Source organism: Streptopelia decaocto (assembly GCF_964273445.1).
Source record: "Streptopelia decaocto genome assembly, chromosome: 2".
Taxonomy (NCBI): Eukaryota; Metazoa; Chordata; class Aves; order Columbiformes; family Columbidae; genus Streptopelia; species Streptopelia decaocto.
Genome location: NC_138655.1, coordinates 22350563 through 22373535, shown reverse-complemented (window position 1 = coordinate 22373535; position 22973 = coordinate 22350563). Strand labels below are relative to the sequence as shown.

Genomic DNA, 22973 nt, shown 5'->3' with positions numbered 1-22973 from the left:
CACTTCTAACAGAGCAGTAGAGAGATTACACTGGGTGTGTGAGTGCTGTGAGAGACTGCATCAAGCACAGAGTGGTAGTGTTAACACCCACTGTCCTGACTTGCTGATGGAAGGTGCTGAGGTTTGTAGTAACGGGGATTTTAATCTCTGATGCACATTTTAAAAGAATAGAGCTCTAAAGAAAAGAGTAGTTCTGAAAATTGCCTAGGTCTTTCAAAAGCTGGCCTTGGTAAACAGGGTTGTACTTGGCCCAGTTGCTAACGGTACGGTACTATATTTAAACATGTAATAATTACATTCTCATCACCCCAGATATTCCCCTATTATGTGATTCCATTTCAAAATACAGTGGTATGTTGTCCTCTGCAGTCACACAGGTGACTTGTGTGTGTATGATCATTATGCAAGCAAATACAGCCAGTACAGGTTTGGGATCTCCAGCATGACGGACTTTCCCAAGGACCTTTAGAGAAGGGGCTAGAGCATGGCAGTCTCGTCCTGCCACCAGCTACTGTCCCCATTGCCAGTGCTGGCAGTTCTTTCACACGCTTGCATTTGCAGCTGCAAGCCAGACTTAGCAAGACACCATGTTGATCCAGGAGAAAGAAACTCACATCAACTAATGTCAGGTGTTGTCCTTGGCCATTTTGTCCTAATCTCACACCATTCACATTGCTCCTGCCTTGGGTGCCAGAACATTTAGAATACAACTCTTGCGATGATCACTGGAATCTCACACAGTGAGATTTTAAAATAATGACTCTCTTGTTATTGCTGCATTAAAAAGTGTCAGGAATGAAATTTAAGAAAGACACTCGTACTTCTGCAGGAAGTAGTCATTAAAATGCAAATTGGCTTATGCATATATGTTTTGGGTGCTAGTTATCAAATATCCAATCATTTAGGAGCTTGAACTGAAAAGGTATTGGTAAAAGTAAGAGGATTCATAACATGGTTTGGTATTTGGCTATCAAGCATAAATCAGGTTGTACCTGTAAGCTTATCATCATGCACTAAAGTGCTTCCCTCCCCGCACACGTGTGCACATACCCACATGCTGGCTCTTGTTGGAGAGTCTCATGCAATAACCAGTTGCACTGGGTCTGGGGATTCCCATAGGATGCCCCTGCGGTGTTTGGAAGCTGTGGACTCTGAGGCATGTCACTGAAGGCTGTTTTTTCTCCAGCAATTACCTCATCCAAGAGAGATGAAGAATTTCAAGATCTAATTAGAGACTCTTTTTTCTTAAGCTTTTTGAATGGTGATCTTTAAACTTGCTCTATTGCTTCTGCTCAGTGTTGTTTTCTCTTTTCACCACAATTTGAAGTTTAAAACTTAACTTCACAGGCATGAAGGCTTTTCTCTCCCGAGTCAAACAAGAGCGGCACAGAGCGGTTCTTTCTAGGGCCTCTGAGATGTGGTGTGATGAAGTGCTCTACTGGCCTGGGAAGAAATAAAGTATTGGGGCCGGTTCTGTTTAATTTCTTTATCAATGATCTGGATGAGGGGATCGAGTACACCCTTAGTAAGTTTGCAGACAACATCAAGTTCAATGGGAGCGTTGATCTGCTGAAGGGTAGGAAGGCCATACAGGGGAATCTGGATCGGCTGGATTGTTGGGCTGAGGCCAATTGCATGAGGTTCAACAAGGCCAAGTGTCGGGTCCTGCACTTGGATCACAAGAACCCCAGGCAGCGCTACAGGCTCGGGGAAGAGTGGCTGGAGAGGTGCCTGGCAGAAAAATACCTGGTGTGTTGGTCAACAGCTGGCTGAATACAAGCCAGCAGTGTGCCCAGGTGGCCAAAAAGGCCAACAGCATCCTGGATTGTATCAGGAATAGTGTGGCCAGCAGGACTAGGGAAGAGATCATCCTACTGTACTTCGTGCTGGTGAGGCCCCACCTTGAATACTGTGTTTAGTTTTGGGCTCCTCACTACACAGACATTGAGGTGCTGGAGATTGTTAAGAGAAAGGCAGTGAAGCTGATGAGGGGTCTGGAGCACAAGTCTGATAAGGAGCAGCTGAAGGAGCTGGGGCTGTGCAGCCTGGAGAAAAGGAGGCTGAGGGGAGACCCTATTGCTGTCTACAGCTACCTGAAAGGAGGTTGTAACATGGGGGGTGTTGGTCTCTTCTCCCTAGTAACAAGCTACAGGATGAGAGGAAATGGCCTCAGGTTGTGCCAGGGGAGGTTTAGATTGGATGTTATGAAAAATTTCTTCAAGGAAAGGATTGTCAAGCATTGGAAGAGGCTGCCTGGGGAAGTGGTTGAGTCACCATCCCTGGAGGTGTTGAAAAGGCATGTAGATGGGGTGCTTAGAGACATGGTTCAGTGGCAGGCTTGGCAGTGTTAGGTTCATGGTTGGACTTGATGATTTTAAAGGTATTTTCCAACCTAGATGATTCTATGATTCTATGAAAACAGACTGTTGTTGGAAGTGCATGGGGGGGTGGTCTTGAAAAATCAAACAGAAGCAGCAGAAGTCACCTAACCAAATCTCTCTCCTGGGGGACTGAACCTGCATCTATGAGCACCAGATTTCTCACTTTTCTACTCTACCTGGAGGGCAGCTGATTTAAAGCCAGATTTCTCCTCCCACAGCTTGAGCAGAGCAGTGCCCTCTTCCTGGAAGGCTTGCAGGATGAGGGCGTAACAGCGTGGGTGTGACAGCCAGAATCTGCCTGTTAACAGTGAGTGTGCTGAGGGTTTGTAAGACAGCATCTCAGCTGGATCCTATGTGGAAGAAACAGGCATTAAGGTACAGGCAGAGGCCTCTGTTGCCTCAGTAATGTGAAGGGAACTGGGCTGTTGGCTCCAGCTCCTGGTGCTCAGTCTCTCATCTTCTGACTGCTGGTTGGCAAAACAAGTCAATGGAAGAGGGAATCTTGTACAGCACATGTAGAGCTGTGGAATAGTCTCACCATTGCTTTCTATGAACTAAGGGAACAGCACCAAAGTCAGAAACAGAACTCCGCCAGTGTTTCCTCTGCTGTATCTGGCTGACAACAGCAGTCTCCTGGCCTCCTGGCAGAGCAGAGCTGTGACCTGGAGCACATCCTCACTTTTTCCTACAACAATGTCCTTTTCTGCTGCGGCCTTATCTAGAGGTCACCGTGGGGCTTGTGGTTCAGAACAGGATACAGGGAAATGAGAGGAAGGGTCTACAGCCATGTCAAACTCTTCCTCATGCTGCCTTGAGACAAAAATACCGTGGAATAAGAAAGCAGAGGTAGTAAGTGAAGAATGCTTTTTGTACAGTCCATCCTTGTTTCACTCCTGTATTTACTTCTGTATATAAATATGCAACATTTATAGGCAAAGTGATTTGTTGACCCCCTTTGACTGAACTTGAATGCTATGCTTGGTATTTTTAAAGGAGTTCTTTTAAAAAAGGTGAGGAAACAAACAACAATTAACAAGAACTGGCTGACTTTTTAACCATCTTTTAAAAGTCTTTTTATGATATGCTAGGAAGTAGTAAGTTGCTTTGCTGTTGCTGCTGTCTGGTTGACAAAGTTCTAGTGAAGGCATTTGAACAGAGAGCTCAGCTTCATTTTTGATAGGCATGCATCTGCCTGCTTGCAATCTGGTTGCTGACAGAAGTTAGTTTGCAGGAAAGAGAGTTAAGAACCAGTACTCTCCTGGTCAATGGAGAACATCTTTGTCATAAATCATGCTGATTCTTTGAGTTTTTCTTCTCTTCAATTAATATTTTGCTAATTTAAAATGGTTCAGAAGACGTTACTCTGAAAAAATGCATGCATTGTGTATTTTTACGGAAAACACTTTTTAACCTCAAATTCAAAGGTGTGACTTCAGTGAACAGTTGCTAAAGCAAAATGTCATCTTAAAGCAGACAAAAAATACTTTTCAGTGGTATCCACAAATTACTAATTTCTGCAAAGCGCTGCAACTTGGATGTATGGTAACAGACATGTTGATGGACATGTTATTCAGGCAGGTGCTGGCACGTGCTTTCTGGTGTATACAGAAGTGTGTGTGTAGCTGTTGTGTATATTTGCGTGCAATCATTGTCCTGCTATATTTAACTGAAATGTAGATCTTTAATCCAAAGCATGCTGAAGCCTCTGGGAGCCTTTCCAGTTATTTAATGAGTTTTGGCATAGCCCATACAGTAATAATACAGTGTTTTCAATGAGTGATTTGCAGGATTAGGTTCTCAGATGTTGTGGGCTGAAGTGAGGCATGATTCCAGTGGGCATAACTGTAAAATCAAGCTGATAGAGTAGCACAGTCAGTCTATCAGTGATTTCTTTAACATTGCTAGCAATACTTAGGACAAGCTTTGACTAGTATAAGAATTATTTTGTTCTTAATTATTAATTTCCTTCCTAACTTAGATCAAATTTCATGTAATTAGGGAGGAAATTAATATTTTCTCTACTCTCAAAATTTAAAGGTTGGAGGAAGATACTTTATTTGAGAAAATTAGTACCAGAAATTATGTAGGATTAGACTTGGAACTGGTTTAATAAACCACGTCTGTGTGTGTATACATGCATATATATATTTTTATATATATGTGTCATGCATGCACACGCATGTGTATATATCAAAGAAGCGTTAACCTGTGGTAGCAAATAATGTTAAAATTTCTGTGTGTACAAATGGTTCAGTAAGTATGCATCTGAGATTGAAGGCAAATGGCATTTTTATGTAGTTGCTGGGGTGTGGTGTGGGTTGAGGAAGCTTCAAAAGAGTAGTGTAAACATTTGCTGGAGACATTTGTATTGAAATAAAACAAAGATCTTGCCTTTGCATGGGATTTATAAGGTAACGACTGGCAGAAGAAACTATAAAACCGCACTTTCTGTGTATCCGAGGAATGTTAGGATTGATGTTAGTTGTTTGAGAGAAAAGTCATTTAACTCTTTGTTGTTAAGAGTCTGGAGGGATTAACCCCTTTAAAACAAGGTTTTGTAAAGGCCCATCACCCAGGTGTAAATTCTATGTACTACAAGTATTCAGTAGAGAAACTGCTTAAGTTTTCTGATTTTGTGCTATAATACACTGTTCCCTCCCTTCTGCCCTTGGCTCTTTCTGTAATGATGGGAGCCCGAAATGTAAATAGTAATAAAAGGCCTATATTTGAGGTTTTGTAACTGTAGACCTTTAAAGTGTATAAGCTGAGAGACCACAGCAGGAGTTGTGTTGGCTGAATTAAATGATAAAAGGGGAAATGCATTTCTGGGCCTTGCTTTCTCTTGAGGCAGGTTACTGTGTTTGTGTCTTGTACATCACTAATTATGCTGCAGTGTTTCACAAACAGTCAGTAATTCACATAATAACAGCTACACTGTGGAGGAGTGCCTTCCCAAAAGAGAGAGTGCTTTTTCTAGACGTGCTCTAAAACCAACAGAAGAGTTGTCCTTATCTTAGGTCCCTTTTGAAACTTTCTCAGGCACTAAATGTTTCTCCAAATTAGTTTTTCATTGCCAATGGCATGCCTGAGCTGGAGACTAGATGGGTGGAACTCTGTCATTAATTGCTCTAATCTAAAATATGCTGACATTAAAAAAAAAAGACATCAGTGTAACAACAACCCAAACTTGTTCCTGATAGCAGAACATTTCTAAAATCTAGTTTGTACAGGAAAAAAAAAAAAAGTTTGTAAATTAATTCAGGTACAACCATAGTCACACTCATTAAAATAGTTCTAAGTCAAGTGTAGGCAGGGCCCCATGGCGAAAAAAGCAGTGATTTCTGCTCCTGCTACTGTCATTTCTACTTAACTCTACATTTTCTAGCCACGTAACTCTACCATGCAAGAGACCAGAGCAAGGAGGCTCTCAAACCAGTGTCTTCCAAGAGAGGTAGAATGGGGCTTCCCTATTTTCTTGGCGGTCAGTGGGGTTGCTTTGCTCCTTGTCTTACTGAGAGTGGGGAGTACCTGCATATGGACATGAGCTGAAAAGAGGGAGAGGTGAGGGTTGCAGGGGGCAAAGCAGGCTGTGCTTGGGCAGGCAGGTGAAACCAGAGCCGGCAGCATGCCTTGGCCGCTGCCTGGGAAGGCGAAGGTTTCTGAGCAGGGCAGAGACAGAGAGAAGGAGACTGTCCATAGGGTTCCCCGGGTCCCGTTCAGCACAGCAGCTTGCTGCATCGCGGTGGTAAAACTGGTGCAAATGTTCAGTCATGCATAGAAAAAAAACCTCCTAAAATCAACTGAAGTAACAGAAGTTATGCCCTCTTCCCCCTCCCTCTGCACACCCCCAGTGTTTTCCAAATCCAAAGTCAGTGTTGTAGTAACAGAAGATTGTATGGAGACAGAAAATTTTCCCCAAAATAAATTATCTGTGTTAATTTGAACCCATCTATCTGCAAGATTTAAATGATGTAGCAGAAAGTATAATACACTTCATGCTCGTGAATGTACAGTCATTGCTCCTTAGAGAGATCCTGATGTATTACAGTGTCAGGACTAGGATATTGAATCTTACAGCATCAATCTATTATTCATGCTCAATCTGTTATTGCTGTATGAGGACTTCTAAAATGATCAAGTCTGTCTTCCTCAGCAACTCCTGCTCTGTTCAGCATTTCTGGAGGCAGTGGAAGAGATGACACACAGTGTATGTGGGTGATTAAGGTGGGACAAGGTCTTTTGTAACTTCTCAGCTGAGTATGCAGCAAAGGTGGTAGATGCACAAGCTGCTGGGTAGATGCAATGCCTGCATGTCCCCTCTCACATTTTAACATACAGTTTGGAAAGATCCTTGTGCAGAAGTATGGGCTAAAATATAGCAAGACCAGATTCTGGTTTGTGCCAGACCTCATTCCACTGCTCTGTGTTCACACACACTTTAAAGCATTGCCCAGACTCTGTAAGGGAGTCCGAAGGCAAATGAAAATGCACGCCATCATATTTCAAAGGCATTTGCACCCGTGTCCACACTTACCTTTGGAGCTGGCGAGACCAAGTTGTAATTTGAAACAGAAATAACGCTATCTGCTTCAAAATCAGAGTTTCACCTAGGGCCCTTCCCCACCTCCCTCCTCTCCCTGCAGTTAAAGTTCAACTATTTCATTTGTAAATGCAGCTCTCTGATACCATCAGAAGCAGAAATGTGGAGGTGCCATTAGCTCAGTCAGGCAAACAAGCTGCTCTGGCTCCATCATAAAAAACCAACTGTAACGTTAATTTCTACTATTAGGGTAAAGTGTCCCCACACCAGCCCTACCAGAGCCCTTCTTTATTCTCAGCTGCCTCTCTCTTAGGGATGTTAGTATTCTGGTCACTCGAACTTTTTTTTTTTTTTCCTGTTTGTGGACTGGGGAGGGTCCATTCTTGCTCTCCTCTCCCTTCCTGATTCCTCCCAGACCTCTGGGGCTCTGTTGGCCTCTCCTCTGCCCAGCCAGGTGTGCATCAGGTCTGTTTGAGAGCCACTGCAGATCTGTTCCTTCCTGAGTGTGCTCGTTCTGCTGGAGCAGCTTTCTCTGTCCCGTTCCTTACTTCACAGTTTTGGTTTGTTGTTGGTTTTTAAACTGAGGAAAAGTAGAGTCAGGTCAATAAATAATTGGCCCGAATTACTATGTAATGCACATATTCACCACTGGAAAAACAGCTGGATTTTTAATCCAGTTTAATCTCTCAAGTTTCATGCACCCTATCCTGACTGAAAGATGCCAGGGATGTTTCAGTTCGTGGTTCCAGCTTGCTTTCCATCAAAATAGTCCTTGGGAGATTTGGGGGTGGGGGACCCTTCTGCCATGTGCTGTACAAACTCATGGCAGATGAGACACACCTTGTTCTGTACCGATGGAGGTTAGTGGGCAGGAGGTGGCTGGTGGCTATTGACATGTAAGTGGGCATAGAAGGAAAGCACGAGAGGGATTTCTGAAGCAAAGGCACGCAGGGCTTGCCAGGAACCAAGGACAGTATCAAGTTGCCTGGATGCTACATGGCAAAGGGGACTTCAGAGAAGAGATAGGGAGTCTTGTAAATGTTTGAGAACTTCCTCCCCAGTTTGAAAGGCAGGATGAGATGCTTTTTTGAAAATATAGAAGGATTGTGAAGGACCTTTAAAATGAAGACGAGGAGTATCTGTTGATAGGATGGAGGAAGGGGTACAGCTGATGAGAGTGTGAAGAGAATTGGGGGCAGGCAGAACGGTAGGGCTTTTCTTTGGTCACACTGAACTTAAACTAAGAGCTGTTGGAAGAACAAGCCAGACCAAAATTTGTCTGTAAAGGACGATGAAAGATGATCTTCCTACGTCTATATTAACAAATAATGCAAGCATACAGAGCAGGTTTGTAGAGTGAAACAAGCCAGGGCTGAAGACCTGACATCCACATGAGACATATTTTAGGAGGTTTTATCTCAGATTATCTTTAGTCAGTTCCCACAGACTGAGTAACCATTAGCAGCTGGAGCATGTGAGGTGTGCTCCTAGGACACATCTTCTGGTCTGGCTCTTCCAAAAAGAATCTAGTTCATGTACTCTGAGCTCTCTGGTGTGAACCGAAAGGGAGGTAAGTTGGGACAATCAAATGATTCACTTCATATGTGAGCTCCTGATCCAAACTGAAGCACTGATGCTTTAAAAATTCGTCTTTCTTCCCAACGTGGAAGCATCTTTGCTGGACTTAGGACAGAAGTGGAGAAAAAATGTGTGAAATGCCAAGTGTGGATCGTAGCTGAATTGTTTCGTTTTTTTTTTTTTGAGGGAGGGTGTCTGCTTTTATTTCCCCTTTGTTGTCTTGTGTTTCCAGAAATTTAATAGTTGTTTGCACCACATTTAAAAAATAATCTCTCTGCCACACAGATTTTCATCACAGTGAATTGCTTGAGCACAGACTTCTCCTCACAAAAAGGAGTAAAAGGGCTTCCTTTGATGATTCAGATCGATACGTACAGCTACAACAACCGCAGCAATAAACCCATCCACCGAGCCTACTGCCAGATCAAGGTTTTTTGTGACAAGGTAAGTGAAAATCACAATTACCATGGATAGAGAAGGAACCTTGTTAGGCGGTTTATTACTGCTGCATTTTAGACCTAATGAAATGTCTTTTCTTTCCCTGAAGAGTTATGTTTCATGGTAGAATTTGGACCAGCTATATCACAAATCTAACAGATGATCATGTAATTATTTTACTGTTTTGCAGCCTCTTTGGCCCTGATTCCTCAGCTTGTAAGTGATAGTTGGACTGTTTAAGAACAGCATGTTACAGGTTACAATACAGGAATGTCAAAAAAGTCATAGAAAGCACAAACATAAAGATCTCTACTTGGAATGTCAGTGCTGACCATAGGGTCACGCAAGCTCATGTCTGATTATGTTATTCCTTCTGGTTCTAACAGCCAGGATAGGTAACATGTAAACTTTGTGGAATGGTCTCTGGTAGAAAAATGCACCTTTCGGAAAAGCCTGCTAAGTTCTCTTTTATGATACAGTGGAAAACACCAAGTCCCAGTGATGCATCTGATTTTTTTTTTTTTCTCCTTGCTTGATTGCAAACTTATTTTGAAAGCTCCAGCGAGCCTTTTATGTTGCTAGGATTTTCTTATTAAAAGTAAACTGCAAAAATAAATTAGCCATTTCCATTTTGTAGTTCAGTAACTATTGTTTTTTCCCTCTTTTGCTCACTCATTTTGCAAAATTTGGTTCTTTTACAATGGGTTTTGCCACTCCTTTGTGAGAAGTGGTAGGATTTTTCAGCATCAAAACATATATCATTCCTTAATGAGTCTGACAGTGTCATGGTCAACTGTATATACCACTGAGTAGAAAGATTTGCTCAGGATTGTTATCTCCCTGAGGATTCTTAAATGTGAGCATGACCATGTTTTGGTTGTGTTTCGGCTACCAGACGATGACTTTAACCCTGCTGGGAAAGATCTTCCGGTGGGGAGCTGATGCCTGGATTCTAGTCAAGGTTCAGGGATTCAGGAGCCTACATCTGTTTAAGTGACTTGGAAATTTATCCAAATTAGTCTTGCTGTCTTACAGGTGGGAATAGAAAGGCAAAAAGCCATGCCCGAGGCAATAAGTAGCATTAACTTTTTAATGGAAGGGTAAGAGTTCAACTGTTCCGGGTCTCTGTGCTGCTGCTCCTTCCCCATTTTCAGTTAATTCCCTCGTTGCCGTCTTGATGACGGGATCTTGAGGGGTAATCAGTCAATTGTGTTAGTGGAGCAAAAACTTTGGAAGTAATGAATGTAAATATATGCACTGAGGCCTTCTTGCAGTCAAAATGTTATGCTTTTAATTGTAACTTTGAATGTCAAATATTTAGAGATTTGAAGCTACAGCTAGATGTTAAAAGCTCGGTAAATATCAAAGTAACAAGTCATTTTCATCTACCTGTTTTTGAAAAGCAATTAGAAAAATCTGAATTATTTAAAAAAGGAAGGAAATTCAGAGCACAAACTCATCAAGTGTGACCTGTAGACAAAACTGGTGGAGATTTTGAATAATGCATGTTCTTTGCATCTATTGGCTTAATTGGTACTTCAAATACCGAGACTAGAAAGCAGGAAATGGATGTTGAGTCTTTTAATCAAAACTGTCTCAAAGTAGAAGAAAAGATCACAGAGGTAGTTAAACTGTTATCCACCACAAAACAATATTGAAAGTGGGAACTAGAGGGCTCAAGGGTATCGATAATGGGATATGTATCTGTATAATACACATGTAGACAAGCATACATGCACACAGATCTTTTTAACTTAATGCAGGGCTGAAAATGAGTTGAATGAATGAAAATGAATGAAAATTATTGAGGTCAATTCACATGACGGTTTGTGCTAATTGGCACTTGCAAAGAGACCGAGGCCTGCTTCTCCCTCACTTAATGCAGTGTCTTTAGTAACACCTCTTCGTGATGGTGCTTTTGAAAGTAAATAAACGGTTGGAGAATTCCCGCTTGCTGGCGGCACTGGGAGGGTTGGTGGGGCTCAGAGGAAGGCAGATGGTGGGGCTGGGTACCCCTGTCTTTCCAAGATGCCGAACAAGCCCTGGCAGCATTTGAGGCGGTGGTGGATGGAGGCTCCCAGGTTCCGTTCTTCTGCCGAGTCCACTATTCGCCCTCTAGTGACACGGACAGAGTTTGCTGCTTCTGCGAAAGGCTCTGACGCTGGAAGAATTTTTGCCCACCTCTTTGTCATGATTATTTAAAAATCTATTACAGGGCCATTAAAAAAACCCAGCAAATGTATAATCATTTTTATACATTTAAAAAGTGTGAATTGCGTTGCTGTGCCCCAATCTGACAACCCCAAAGAGAAGCTGATGAGAAAAGTGCCTGATTTATTACAATTATCTGGGTTAGAGGAACTGCACAGTAAATGCCTCCCGCCTAAGTACTGAAATATATCTTAATTTAACACATGGAAGAAAAAAATGTTTCTCTGCCTGACAGTGTTCTTACAAATGGTCTTTCTGCAGTGGTGGTGCCTCTTTAAGACTAATAGATGTGTTTGTATGTTAACTTAGATAAATCACTGGTAGAAGTGTCCAGTTTTCAAGAAAAACGTTTCCTGATAAATGAATATCCTTCAGGTGAAACACAGCATATCTGTTGTGGTAAGAGCATCCCTGAAGAAATAAAACTGCATTTAGCTAAGTGGTACATGTTTTATATATATATATATATATTAGTATTTACTCAGGCAGTTGCTTAAATTTAGTATTCATTTACATATAGACTAGAGAGCAACACCAACTCAGATCCATATGTGCTTTAAGTGACATATGTGTATGAAGATAAAGGCTACAAAGGTTGTAATTGTGCGCTTGCTCCCTATTCATTCTCCAATCTCTTGTCCATGTTTATTTTCCAGTAAGCAATCTTCAAAGCAAACGTTACAAGGCACATCTTGTTTTCTCACTGCTAATTCTCTCTGCCCTTACAGTCTTTTTATCATATGCAGATCACTGGTGCTGCATTATGAGAAGAGAATATAATTTTTATTCCTTAAGTGGGTTGTCAGGGAAACTTGCTACCAGGCCTATTTATATTTATATGTTACAAGATGCTTTAGCCACTGTGTATGAAGGAACTGGGGATTCAGAAATGTTTTTTCTTATATGTAATTAGCTTTGCTGAAGCATTTGACTTGGCAAACATCATAACATTGTTCCAAAAATCAAAGAAATTAATCTCGTTTTCCTTCCTTTGGAAAACTGCATGTCTCATTTTCCTTACTCTGGAAAGCTGCATGTTGTTTGGCATATGTGCATTTCCTCTCCTCTTCAGTATGGATAGTGATAGAGAGAATGGGTTATTATCAGGTATTGAGCAACTCTAATTGCCTTTTAGTCTTCAGCTTCAGAGAGAAGAAAGCTGAGGTCTATGGATAGGCCTGTCCTACCAGGTGTGCAACACTTTGGCATTGATCTAGAAGCAGGTGTACACGAGCTTCACAGTGGTGGTGGGAATGGTCCTTAGGATGGTAAGGGCTTCACTAGGCTATGCAAGACATAAGCTTCAATGAGCTGAAGACTTGCAAAAAATATTTTGAATTAGCTGAAATTCATAGACTGTGTTTTGTTAATGGTTAGTGGTAGAAGTACTCGTTCCATTTATACAAAGGCCAGACATGAACGAAAAAATGAAAAACTCATTCAATTATTTGGCTGGTTAGAGCCTGATTTATAGTCCCTTATTGAGAGGGCTATTTCTTCTGTCCTGAAGAGATATGCAAAGTGTGATTTATTAGAAATGTGTCAGATAGCTCAGCTGTGCACTGTCCAGCAGAAATGCTCTGGTATGTAAAAATCTTATTGTGGTGTGTTGTCTCAGCACCTACAGCAATGATGTACATCCCGTGGGCCTGGCTGGCCCTGCCCTGTGCCGTGGGGGATGCTCTGGCTCAGAAGGGCTGGCAGTAGTTTTGTGGGGGTTGCAGTTGCCGCGTTTTGAAGTGACACAAATAAGCACTGGTGGGTGGGAATGGCTGCTCTGCTCAGAAAGTGCCTGCTCCCCAGGGGACCTGCAGGGGCCTTGCTGTGAATCAGTGAATACGAAGGTGTGAAGCTTTACCAAGTTCATAGTTGCAGACAATATAAAAGAAAAATCAGCAAAACATACAGTAATTATTGTGTACAGAAGGTCGAGTCCTCCTCAGTTTCTGCTTTCCTGAGAGGAAACTCCTGCTCAAAGCCACAAATGAAATTACTTTTGAGGTTCATCTCTCTACCTGGGAGCAGCAGAGCGGCAGCACTGAGGGGCAGGTAGGGCTGTGGCCACCTGGCAGAGCTGCTGTGTGCAGCACAGGGCTCGCAGGGATGTGCCTATGCAGGGCAGTGGCTCTGATGCGTATTTGTGCTCCATTCTGCCAAAAAACAGGTGGCCTTTAAAGATACAAATGTACCCCTAGAAACAATTTTGATAAAGGGATGACTTTGAATCCCTTGGCTTCTGTGGTTGAGGTCAGTGACAACCAGACTGGGACCTGGGTCTGGAGGTGATGTTTCCGTCAGACACCTACATGTTTTTTAAAGAGCTGTTTCTTCCTCCAATTCTGTCAGCCTCGGGAAATTGATTGATAGATCACAGCCAGGAGTACATCTTTCCTTGTCTTCTTTTCAAGCTCGGTTCATTGGCTCATATTTTGCCATCTTGAGTGGATATTTTTGGCTTTCCTCACTTCCTTCCCCTTCTCCCCTTTCTTTTAAAGAAACTTCTAATTTTAATTTGGAAAAAACCTTTAATTTTGAATGCTGACTGTCTGTGAGCATATGGATCTTTAATACCCTTCACAGCATGACTATTTTCATATTTATAGAGTGAATTAGGAGAACTTCAAAGGAGGTGTTGCAGCTTTATTTTTTTCTTTTAGTTTTATTTTCTAAACTTGTTGGGAGTGTGTTTACATAACAGAAGCCAGCAACTTCCCAGGAGTTCCTGGGGCCTAATAAGGCAGTGCTACACTGCTTTCCAGTTTCTGGAGGGCTTCTCTGTGTTTCAAATGCCCGTATTTTTCTGTAAGAGCCCTTGCATTGTTGGCAAGCTGCTCGTGTAGCCTTCTTGCACTGCCAAATCTTAAAGACCTCTACAGAGCTGGCCACAGTGGAGCAATGCCACCCCCAGAGGAGGTGGGTGGAGGAGAGTTTGGGGAAGAGCTTGGCACAGATGATAGCAATCCTGCACGTGTTTTACGTCAGAACCTACACAAAGCTTTTGGCCTGAGTCCTTCATCCATCGCAGAGGCGCTGGGCTTGGGTTGCCCTTTTTACTGGTTGTGGTGACAACAGCCCTTGCTATGGCCTGCACACTGCCCAAGTTGGCTGTCCCATCTCCTCCAAGCCAGCATGTGGATGTTTTCCTCTTGCTGGCTTCAGCTCTGGGGCTGTTGGATGTGCCAGCCTGAGTTTTGGGCACAGGTGATTGATACAGAACTGGCTGCCCCTCCACATTCCCCAACAACTTGGACAGATATATCTGTAATGGGATAACCAGTCTTGGTTTCAGCATTTCTCATGTGTCCATCGCTGTAGTTCACAGGGGACGATGCTCGCAGTGGTTCCTTTTTGGATTATTGTTAGTTGTCTTTTTTTTTTTTTTCCATCAGGGAGCAGAAAGGAAAATCCGAGATGAAGAGAGGAAGCAGAACAGGAAGAAAGGCAAAGGCCAGGCATCCCAAGCCTCGTGTAATAATTGTGAGTAACGTGGGCTTTTCTGATTTGGGGTTAAGTCACGCTTAACATGCCTTGTCTCATAACTGTGTTGCTTTGTGATCCTCCCAGCAGCTGAAGGGAAGTTGAGTGCACTTCCTCTGCAAAAAAAGAGCGATATCACCTTCTTCAAAACAATGGCTGACCTGGATTCTCAGCCAGTTCTCTTCATTCCAGATGTTCACTTTGGAAACCTACAAAGAACGGGACAGGTAGGACATGCTAATGGGACAGGCCAGTGCCCACCTGCTGTCCAGCTACCTGTGCTCCGGGGCAGCTCTTAGGGAAATAAATCACTCTTCCTGGGGGCCACTTGTTTCAGCTCTGGTTTTGGTAAATGCATCTCTTGGTGAGTCACTTAACAAAGACCTTACAAGAGACAAGTGTCTTTCTGAGTTTTGTGTGTGAAAAAGGAGTTTATACTTCATTAATAACTGATTAATTTGTGTTAGTTACAGTTTTGCCATTCTTTTGCTGGTAAGAAAGAATGGAACAAATTGTCGAGAATTTTGAAGTAGAAGGTTGATTTGTGACTGAGAGACACATTCTGGTTTTGAATGTGCTGTTTGGCTTGTTGAAATGAAATGAAATGAAATGCCACCTTGTGGTAGCAGAGATCCCCCTCTCTGTGACAATGGAAAGCAAAGACCAACCTCTCGTGTCTAAGGAGGTCAAAACCAGGCTCACTGAACACCACTGCTCATTTCCTCTTGGCATCACCTAGAGATCTGAGAATTCCTTGGAAGAAAGTGTTTTCACTCTACAAAGTAGAGTGAAAATTTTGCTAATATTAATAGTCAATATTGGCTTAGTGCAGAAGTCACAGAGTTGCTGTCACCACCAAGTGTGAGGAAGTCTTTGCTGACTTGACTCTTTTAAGACCTACTTTATTGCTTGCTGGGAAATTGCAAACGTGAACTGGAAGGTCAGCCCTGACAATGTTTTTAATAGGAACCTGTTATTTATTAACATCTCAGGAAGTAGAATGAGACCTTCATGCATGTGTTTATAAAGACAAATAGTAGATGAGGAAATTTTGTATGCATCTTGCTGCAAAATATTAAAATAATGAAGATTAAATGACATTGAGTTGGAATCATCATTTATTTTTAAGCAGTGAGGATTGTGTTAGAGCAAAGCACAAGGAGCACAGACATTGCAATCACAGCTGTCACTGACTTACTCTCCAAAATTGGAAAGACACCCACTCACATATCAGTGCTGGGTACCTTCTGTCCTCATGGATTTCAGACCAGAATGTGGATTTGTCTCAAAACAGGAGAAGGTGGAAGCATTCCTTAGTATATGTATGTAATCCTGTAAATAATTTTCTAAACTAACTGGAAGATACCCCACTCTGCTAGCACTTAGGCAATACTCAGTCCTGTCTTTTGCTGCTGTCTAGGTTGCAGTATTGGTATCCTTGTTATCCTGAACTTTTCAGTTGGGTTGTGTATTATTTAATGTAAGAATGATTTATTATGACAGTATTTTGTAGCCGCTTTTCAGCTCCTGAATGTAGAATGAGTTACAGACCTCAGCTTCACACGCATACACCTGAGCTATTTTCATTGCACAGGTTCAGAAGTGAAGGCTTCCAGTGTGGTGGGTTGACCCTGGCTGGACACCAGGTGCCCACCAAAGCCCCTCTATCACTCCCCTCTCCTGGGTCAAGATAAGAGCAGGGGGAGATCATTGACCAGTTACTGTCACGGGCAAAGCAGACTTGACTTGGGGAAAATTAATTTAATTTATTGCAAATCAAATCAGAGTACGATAATGAGAAATAAGAACAAATCTTAATAACACCTTCCTCCCACCCCTCCCTTCTTCCTGGGTTTAACTTTACTCGCAAATTCTCTACCTCTTCTCCCTGAGCAGTGCAGGGGGATGAGGAGTGGGGGCTGCAGTCAGTTCATCACATGTTATCTCTGCTGCTCCTTCCTCCTCAAGGGGAGGACTCATCACACTCCTTCCCTGCTCCAGCATGGGGTCCCTCCCACAGAAGGCAGTCCTCCATGAACTTCTCCAACCTGAGTCCTTCCCATGGGCTGCAGTTCTTCAGGAGCTGCTCCAGCATGGGTCCTCATGGGGTCACAAGTCCTGCCAGCAAACCTGTTCCAGCCTGGGCTCCTCTCCATGGGGCCACAGGTCCTGCCAGGAGCCTGCTCCAGCATGGCCTCTCATCAGGGTCACAGCCTCTTTTGGGCATCCACCTGCCCTGTCGTGCTGAAGGTAGACCTCTGCTCCACCATGACCTCCATGGGCTGCAGGGGCACGGCCGGCCTCACCATGGTCTGCGCCACAGGCTGCAGGGGAATCTCTGCTCCAGTGCCTGGAGCACCTCCTGCCTTCCTTCCTCTCTGACCTTCGTGTCTACAGGGCTGTTTCTCTCAGATATTCTCACTCCTCTGCAGCTGCAGTTGTGCAGATATTTTTATTTCTCAGATATTTTATTTCTCTCAGATATTCTCACTCCTCCTCACAGCTGCAGTTGTGCAGGTTGGGATTTCTTTTTGCCTTCTTTAAATACATGATCCCGAAGGTGCTACCACTATCGCTGATGGGCTCAACCTTGGCCAGCAGCAGGTCTGTCTTGGAGCCAGCTGAAATTGGCTCCATCAGACACAGAGGAAGCTTCTGGTGACTTTTCACAGAAGCCACCCCTGTAACCCCCGCACTACCAAAACCTTACCACACAAACCCAGTACAGAGCTGAACATGCTCCCAGTCTTGCCAGTGCGAGCGCTGGAACGTGCCCGAGGTGCCTCGCAGCCCAGCAGAACCAGGGCCTGGTGCCCGCCCTTCGCCCCGCGCTGGCGCCGTAACTCAGCAGCTGCAGTGCTGGTGCAGTGGGGGCTGACTCACGGTGCAGGCACACTGTGAGGAATTTGGCTGACTGTTCTGTAAAGCCTTTGACAACAGACTCTCATTTTTATACCTCCCCTGCTACTGTTAGCAGCTTCTGCTGCTGCTGTGAATTTGGTCCCAATGGCTGTGAGCTACACTGATTTACACAAAACAACCGTCTGGACTTGTGCTTTTGCCAACAGCCTGTGCAGAAAAGATCAGCTGTACCATTAGTAGTTGTACTTTCATTAGGCCTGTAGTTTGATGTTGGTCTTTATAGTTTAATTAGATTTTCAGACAGTATTAAATACATACATACATACATACAAAAGCTTGTGAGTGTTGTGGCTTAAATTGTATTAGGGCTAACTTGAGTGAGTAGTGATCTGATTTAGGGGATTGTAAAATAATTGGGAAAATGATATAAACCAGGGGAGAGGGCAACCTCTGTCAAAATGTTTAATATATTTCCACTAGATGATATTCAACAGCAGTTTTTCTAAGCCACACTTTCTCCAAATCACAATTAGAACTAGAGATGTTTGTGTTTTATAGAAGGAAAAGGATTTTTAACATATGAAAACCTGCAAACCACTTGTTGTCTTTTCTTCCTTTTGAAGTTACTCTGTTAAGCAGGCGTCTGAGTTACGGGAATAATTGTTTTGTTTTGTTTTTTTTCCACCCTTCTAGGTTTACTATAATACAGATGATGAGAGAGAAGGGTAAGGCATTTATTGTTTCACAAGCTTTGCAGTTAGCAGTTCAAACTCAGAAAGCAGGCACAAAACATGAAATCAGATAAAAATGATCCCTTTTCTCTCCCTTCCCTCATGTTCTTCCATTACTGATGGTAGGGGAATGATATGTAGAACTGGTAGCAGGAGGTTTATTTTATGGTAACTTTATTTTCTTTCATGTGAACTGACTGCTTTTTGTATCTATTTTTTATTACCTCTCCAAGTAAAGCAGTTTGAAGAGTTGTAAGATTCAATACAGGGACAAAATAATGGATTTAATAATAAAGTGTCTTTTATATAAGCGTTCTCAAATCATTTCAAAATCAGGAATTGTTTAACAAATCACTGAAATTCACCCCATTCCTGGAAGCTGTTTAGCAGCACACATATCTTTATATGACAAATACAGGAACTGCAGAAAGGATGCCCAAGTGCCAGAACAAAAAAGCAGAAGGAGAATAGGAGATCCTGTGAAGGGGGGAGGTTGGAAATGGAAGCACCCCTATTGCATTTGGAGGGACTGGGAGAATTGCAGAAAGTCACTAAAATAGTTATTGATGTTGTGAAATGAGGGCTTAAATATGCATAGCTGAAGTTAAGCCCATATGAACTGTAAAGTGTGCAAGCCCCATACTTGTATAAGTTGTTTGAATCCCAAGTGAGCACCCTCAAATCTGAGAGTTAGGAGTAAGACAACTGCACTCACATGAGCCTGCAAAAAGTGGCCTGTGGCAGGAACGGCCCGGGCACTTGCAGCCGACATTGACTTGAAAACACAAGGCTCTTTTTGGTTCTTTAATGAAGTTAATGTTCTTCATAAAGCTCACAGTGGAATTTGAGGAAACAAAGGGGTTTATTGCACCAAGCACATTGGCTTCAGTTCTCTCCTTCAAGGAGACACAAATCCTGCCAGAGCTACGCTGAGGGACAGGGGTGGCCCTGGTGCCTTCAGCCTTCAGCTTCCCCAGCGGAGCACGTCCCAGCATTGAGCTGGATCTGGCCCAGCATGGTGTTCCTTTTGAACTCGCTGGCTTGTATGGTCTTGGGTTTTAGAAATATTGCTGGTGTTTCCTGAGGCTGTCTCCTTGACCCCAAAGAGGAGGTGAATCGATGTGTAAATGTGGGTTCAGCTCCTTAGCTGTTTCTTCCTCCCCACCCCCCTTCCCTCAATATTTAAACAGTTGAGGGCCTTTGGGGTTTTAGAATTTTCAGGTCACCTCTCCCAGCCAGGCAATCTGGGCAATTTGAGAGGCTTGGAGAGTTCAGAAAAGCATCAAAAGCTAAATCCTTGCAGTTTCTGGTCTGGTGCTACTTGAGTAGCTAGTGGGTTTTTTTGCCAAAGTACGAAGTGAGCCATGACTGCTGCTGTTGTCTCTCCTCCTGTGGGGAGCACAGTTTTACCGTGACATGGTCCCTGTTGTGTGTTTTCTAGTAGCAGTGTCCTGGTCAAGAGGATGTTCCGGCCTGTGGAGGAGGAGTTTGGTCCATCCCCTTTGAAACAAATGAAAGAAGAAGGCCTGAAAAGAGGTAACAGTCAATTTTTAACACTGAAAAATAATGCGGTGGGACTTATGGCTGCTGGGAAGGGCAGGTGTGACTTGGACCACGTCAGTGGTTTGATGCTAGTGCAAATGTGGGGTAGATAGGAGAAGATATTACACTTACCGGTATACAAGGAGACTTTTTAACAAATAATAATAATGATTTAAGAGCAGAAAAGAGAAAGGACTGTGCTATCTCAGGAAGAAATCAGGACACAAATATATGTCAAATATAAAACACCAGAAAATTTCTTGATCCTTGGCCAAGCTACATAGTTTTAAATGCTCCAGTAGCAAATCTGTGGTTTTCTATTTTTAACTTTTGCTCATCATTTCTGTTCTGGCCGGGATAACAAGAAAATAAGCAAGATGCACTGGGTCAAATATGGAGACCTTAGACAGGCAAGCTCTTGCTGTCTGCAGACTTAGATTAGCCTGAATAAAATTTCAGAAATTTCTTACCCACTTAGAAATACAGGGCATGGAGAGACATCTTTCAGCAGACTTAACTGAATTGTTTAATGTTTGTTTCTCTTAACTGTTTTTACTCTCCTAAGTGAATATTATCACAGTTGCATTTCAGTCTGACCCATGTTTTCCAGTGCGCTACCTGAAGCTTAAATTGAGTAACATTGAAGCAATGGCTTAGGTAGAACCGTTAAACTTTGCACTGAAGCTAAGGGTGAGCAGATGGTCATTTTGTCTACAAAATCTGCTTTGTGTACAGTCACTTCCAGTGCAGTGCTATAGGTGATATCTTCCTGCACTGCCACAGTTAGGCACTCTGGAGAATATTTGCCATTCCTTCAGTCTCTTGAGTTCTCTCATGTAAGTTTATTTGAGGCTCCCGGAGTTTGATTAACTGGTTTGAAAATGTTTTGAGGTTCACCCATCAGAACAACAACATACAGAAGTGAACTCAGTTGTTCTTAGTTACACCATTTGTAAGACTCATTTGAGCTTTATAGAAACAATTTCCTATGAGCCTGCATTTGCAAAGTTTCTCTGTTGGTTAGGGTGGTGTGCTTGAACCAGGGGAAGCACACAAGATTACAGGATGGAGACTGATATCTTCCTGCAATAAATGTGAACATATTGTTCTTTTAATTAAATCTTCAATTAATCCTGTGGGGTCAGCACTGATCACAGCCTTGTATCTGGTTGACTCAAGGCCTTGACCCAATTCACATTATCAGGTCTCCATCAATTGAAGGGGACAGCCACAAGGGCTACATAAAGAACTGTCGTTTCCTGCAATTTCTCCTGGGTTTCCTAGCTGGAAGCCTGGATAGTTGCCTACAATGAGGTATTTGTTTACTTTGATTATTCCTGCCTTTTGCTCTGGTAAATTGTTTTAATATCGTCCAGGACTCGCAACCATTTCAAGGGGTAGATTTGAAAGAAAAAGCTTTTTCAGCTGGTGGCAAAACTATGTTAAATAATTAAATCGAGGAGAGGCATGGAACCAGAGAAGCGAGGATGATCTCTTCACATCCCCTTCCTGTTCAGTGCTTCTGCAACTTGGCCTGTGCTGGGTGAACTTCCCACCATGGGGAACCGCGCGCCTGGGGTTGTGTTGATGGACACAGCTCAGCTGAATCTGCCCATTTGACAATACTGTCTTTGCCACGGGAGTCACCAGATATTAAAATGTTCTGCCTTTTCTCCTAGGCTTAACCATACTAGAAGCTTTTTTTGTCCCAGATTTATTTGGTACAGCAGAATCACTGACTCCTAGAGAGCGGGTATAGACGGGGCACTGGTGTAATGTTTGAGAGAGAGCAGCTCTGATATGTGAAAATATGCACTGAAAGCAACATAATCTCAAAGTGGCTCATTATCAGAGCAGAGCAAGTAGATACCACCCAGTGAGGGGTCCAAGCCCAGGTGAAGAACAGAAGTGACAGTGTGTGACCCCACCTCTGCCTCATGGACTTAATTGTAACACTGTCCAGTGGAAGGAGAAGTATTAAGGGGCAGCCTTCAAGAGAACAGATCTGAAGGGGTTTGCAAACCATTGGTAAGACAAGATTCTTATTCTCACACAGGTTGCTCTGTCTTTGCTCTGTCTATTCTTTCATCTCCTTGACCTCTAAAGGAGGTACAAGTGCCCAACAGAGAAGTGTGAAGTATGTTAATCTGTACCAAGTGTGCAGTGCAGCTAGTTACTTGGGTAGATTTGTGGCCTTTTCTTGTTTTGAGTTCTCAAGCACTTTCCCTTTCAGATTTCATAGGGAGTTTTCCATAGATCTGACAGTTGTGTTACAGATCAGGGAGATTTGCAGTCCTGTATTTTTCAGCCCGAAGGAAGTCATATTTTTGTCTAGCTTTTGTCTCTCAGGAAAGTTGTGTTAAACTACTCTGAAATGGTTTGAATTCATAACAATCAGGGTTTTGTGAACCATCTCCGTGGAGAGCAGCATTCACTCCGTCACCTGGGAAAATTGTGCCTGGTCAATTAGTGGAAATTCCAAATGTGGAAAACGAAAGCCAGGTCACAGCTACCAGCCCTACTTTCCTTATCTAAAATGTGCCACATCTCCATCCAGAGACCACTCCACAAAGACTGTAGTAGTTACTCATAGAGTGTCAGTCAGGGCATCAGACCTGGCTAGTGGCCCAAGCAGGAGCAGGAGGACTGGCTGTTCCATCAAGTCTGTAGTTCCATTTTTGCCACATCTGTTGCTTGTCTAACCTGCTGTGACAGATTTGCCAATGGAGACCTAAGCTGTTAACACTTTTAAAAGAGGTATCAAATGTTGTTCTCCTGCCATTTAAATCACCAGGTCAGTGGCCTGACTTCCAAAAATGTCCCAGGTGCAACAAGCTCTCTTGTCTTCAGCAAGGGCTGGTTGCCACTCTGCAATTTTGTGAATCAGGACTATTTCTTAAATAACTAAAGATAAATTTGTTACTTACGTCTTTTGCTATTCTTTTTAACAAGCAAAGAGCATTGGGGATTACAGCCAGTTTTGATGCTGGCAAGAAGAACTGGGGCTAGACACTGTAAAGGTCAGACAAATCTGGATTTATCTCACTTGCTGTCAAAAGTAGCTCAGCATGAAGGATTGAGGGACTGCATTGTACGCTCAAGTGGGGACCTAATCTCTCTGAAGAACAACTCAAAAAAGAGTTGTTTTTTCACTTGTATCTGCTCTTCAGAAGAGTTCAGTGCACAGGAAAATTCGTTGAGACAGATCAGAGT

General features: G+C 42.9%; 1 protein-coding gene across 1 annotated transcript in view; it reads left to right on the top strand.

Annotated features, from left to right (window-relative positions):
* Positions 1-22973, top strand: part of GRHL2 (grainyhead like transcription factor 2) — a gene marked incomplete at both ends in the record, with an annotated part of 54995 nt that overhangs the window by 21403 nt on the left and 10619 nt on the right. The window contains 5 exons of the mRNA XM_082046271.1: positions 8785-8943; positions 14538-14625; positions 14713-14852; positions 18181-18212; positions 19660-19754. Coding sequence (XP_081902397.1) covers positions 8785-8943; positions 14538-14625; positions 14713-14852; positions 18181-18212; positions 19660-19754 — 514 coding nt within the window. The remainder of the gene's footprint in view (positions 1-8784; positions 8944-14537; positions 14626-14712; positions 14853-18180; positions 18213-19659; positions 19755-22973) is intronic.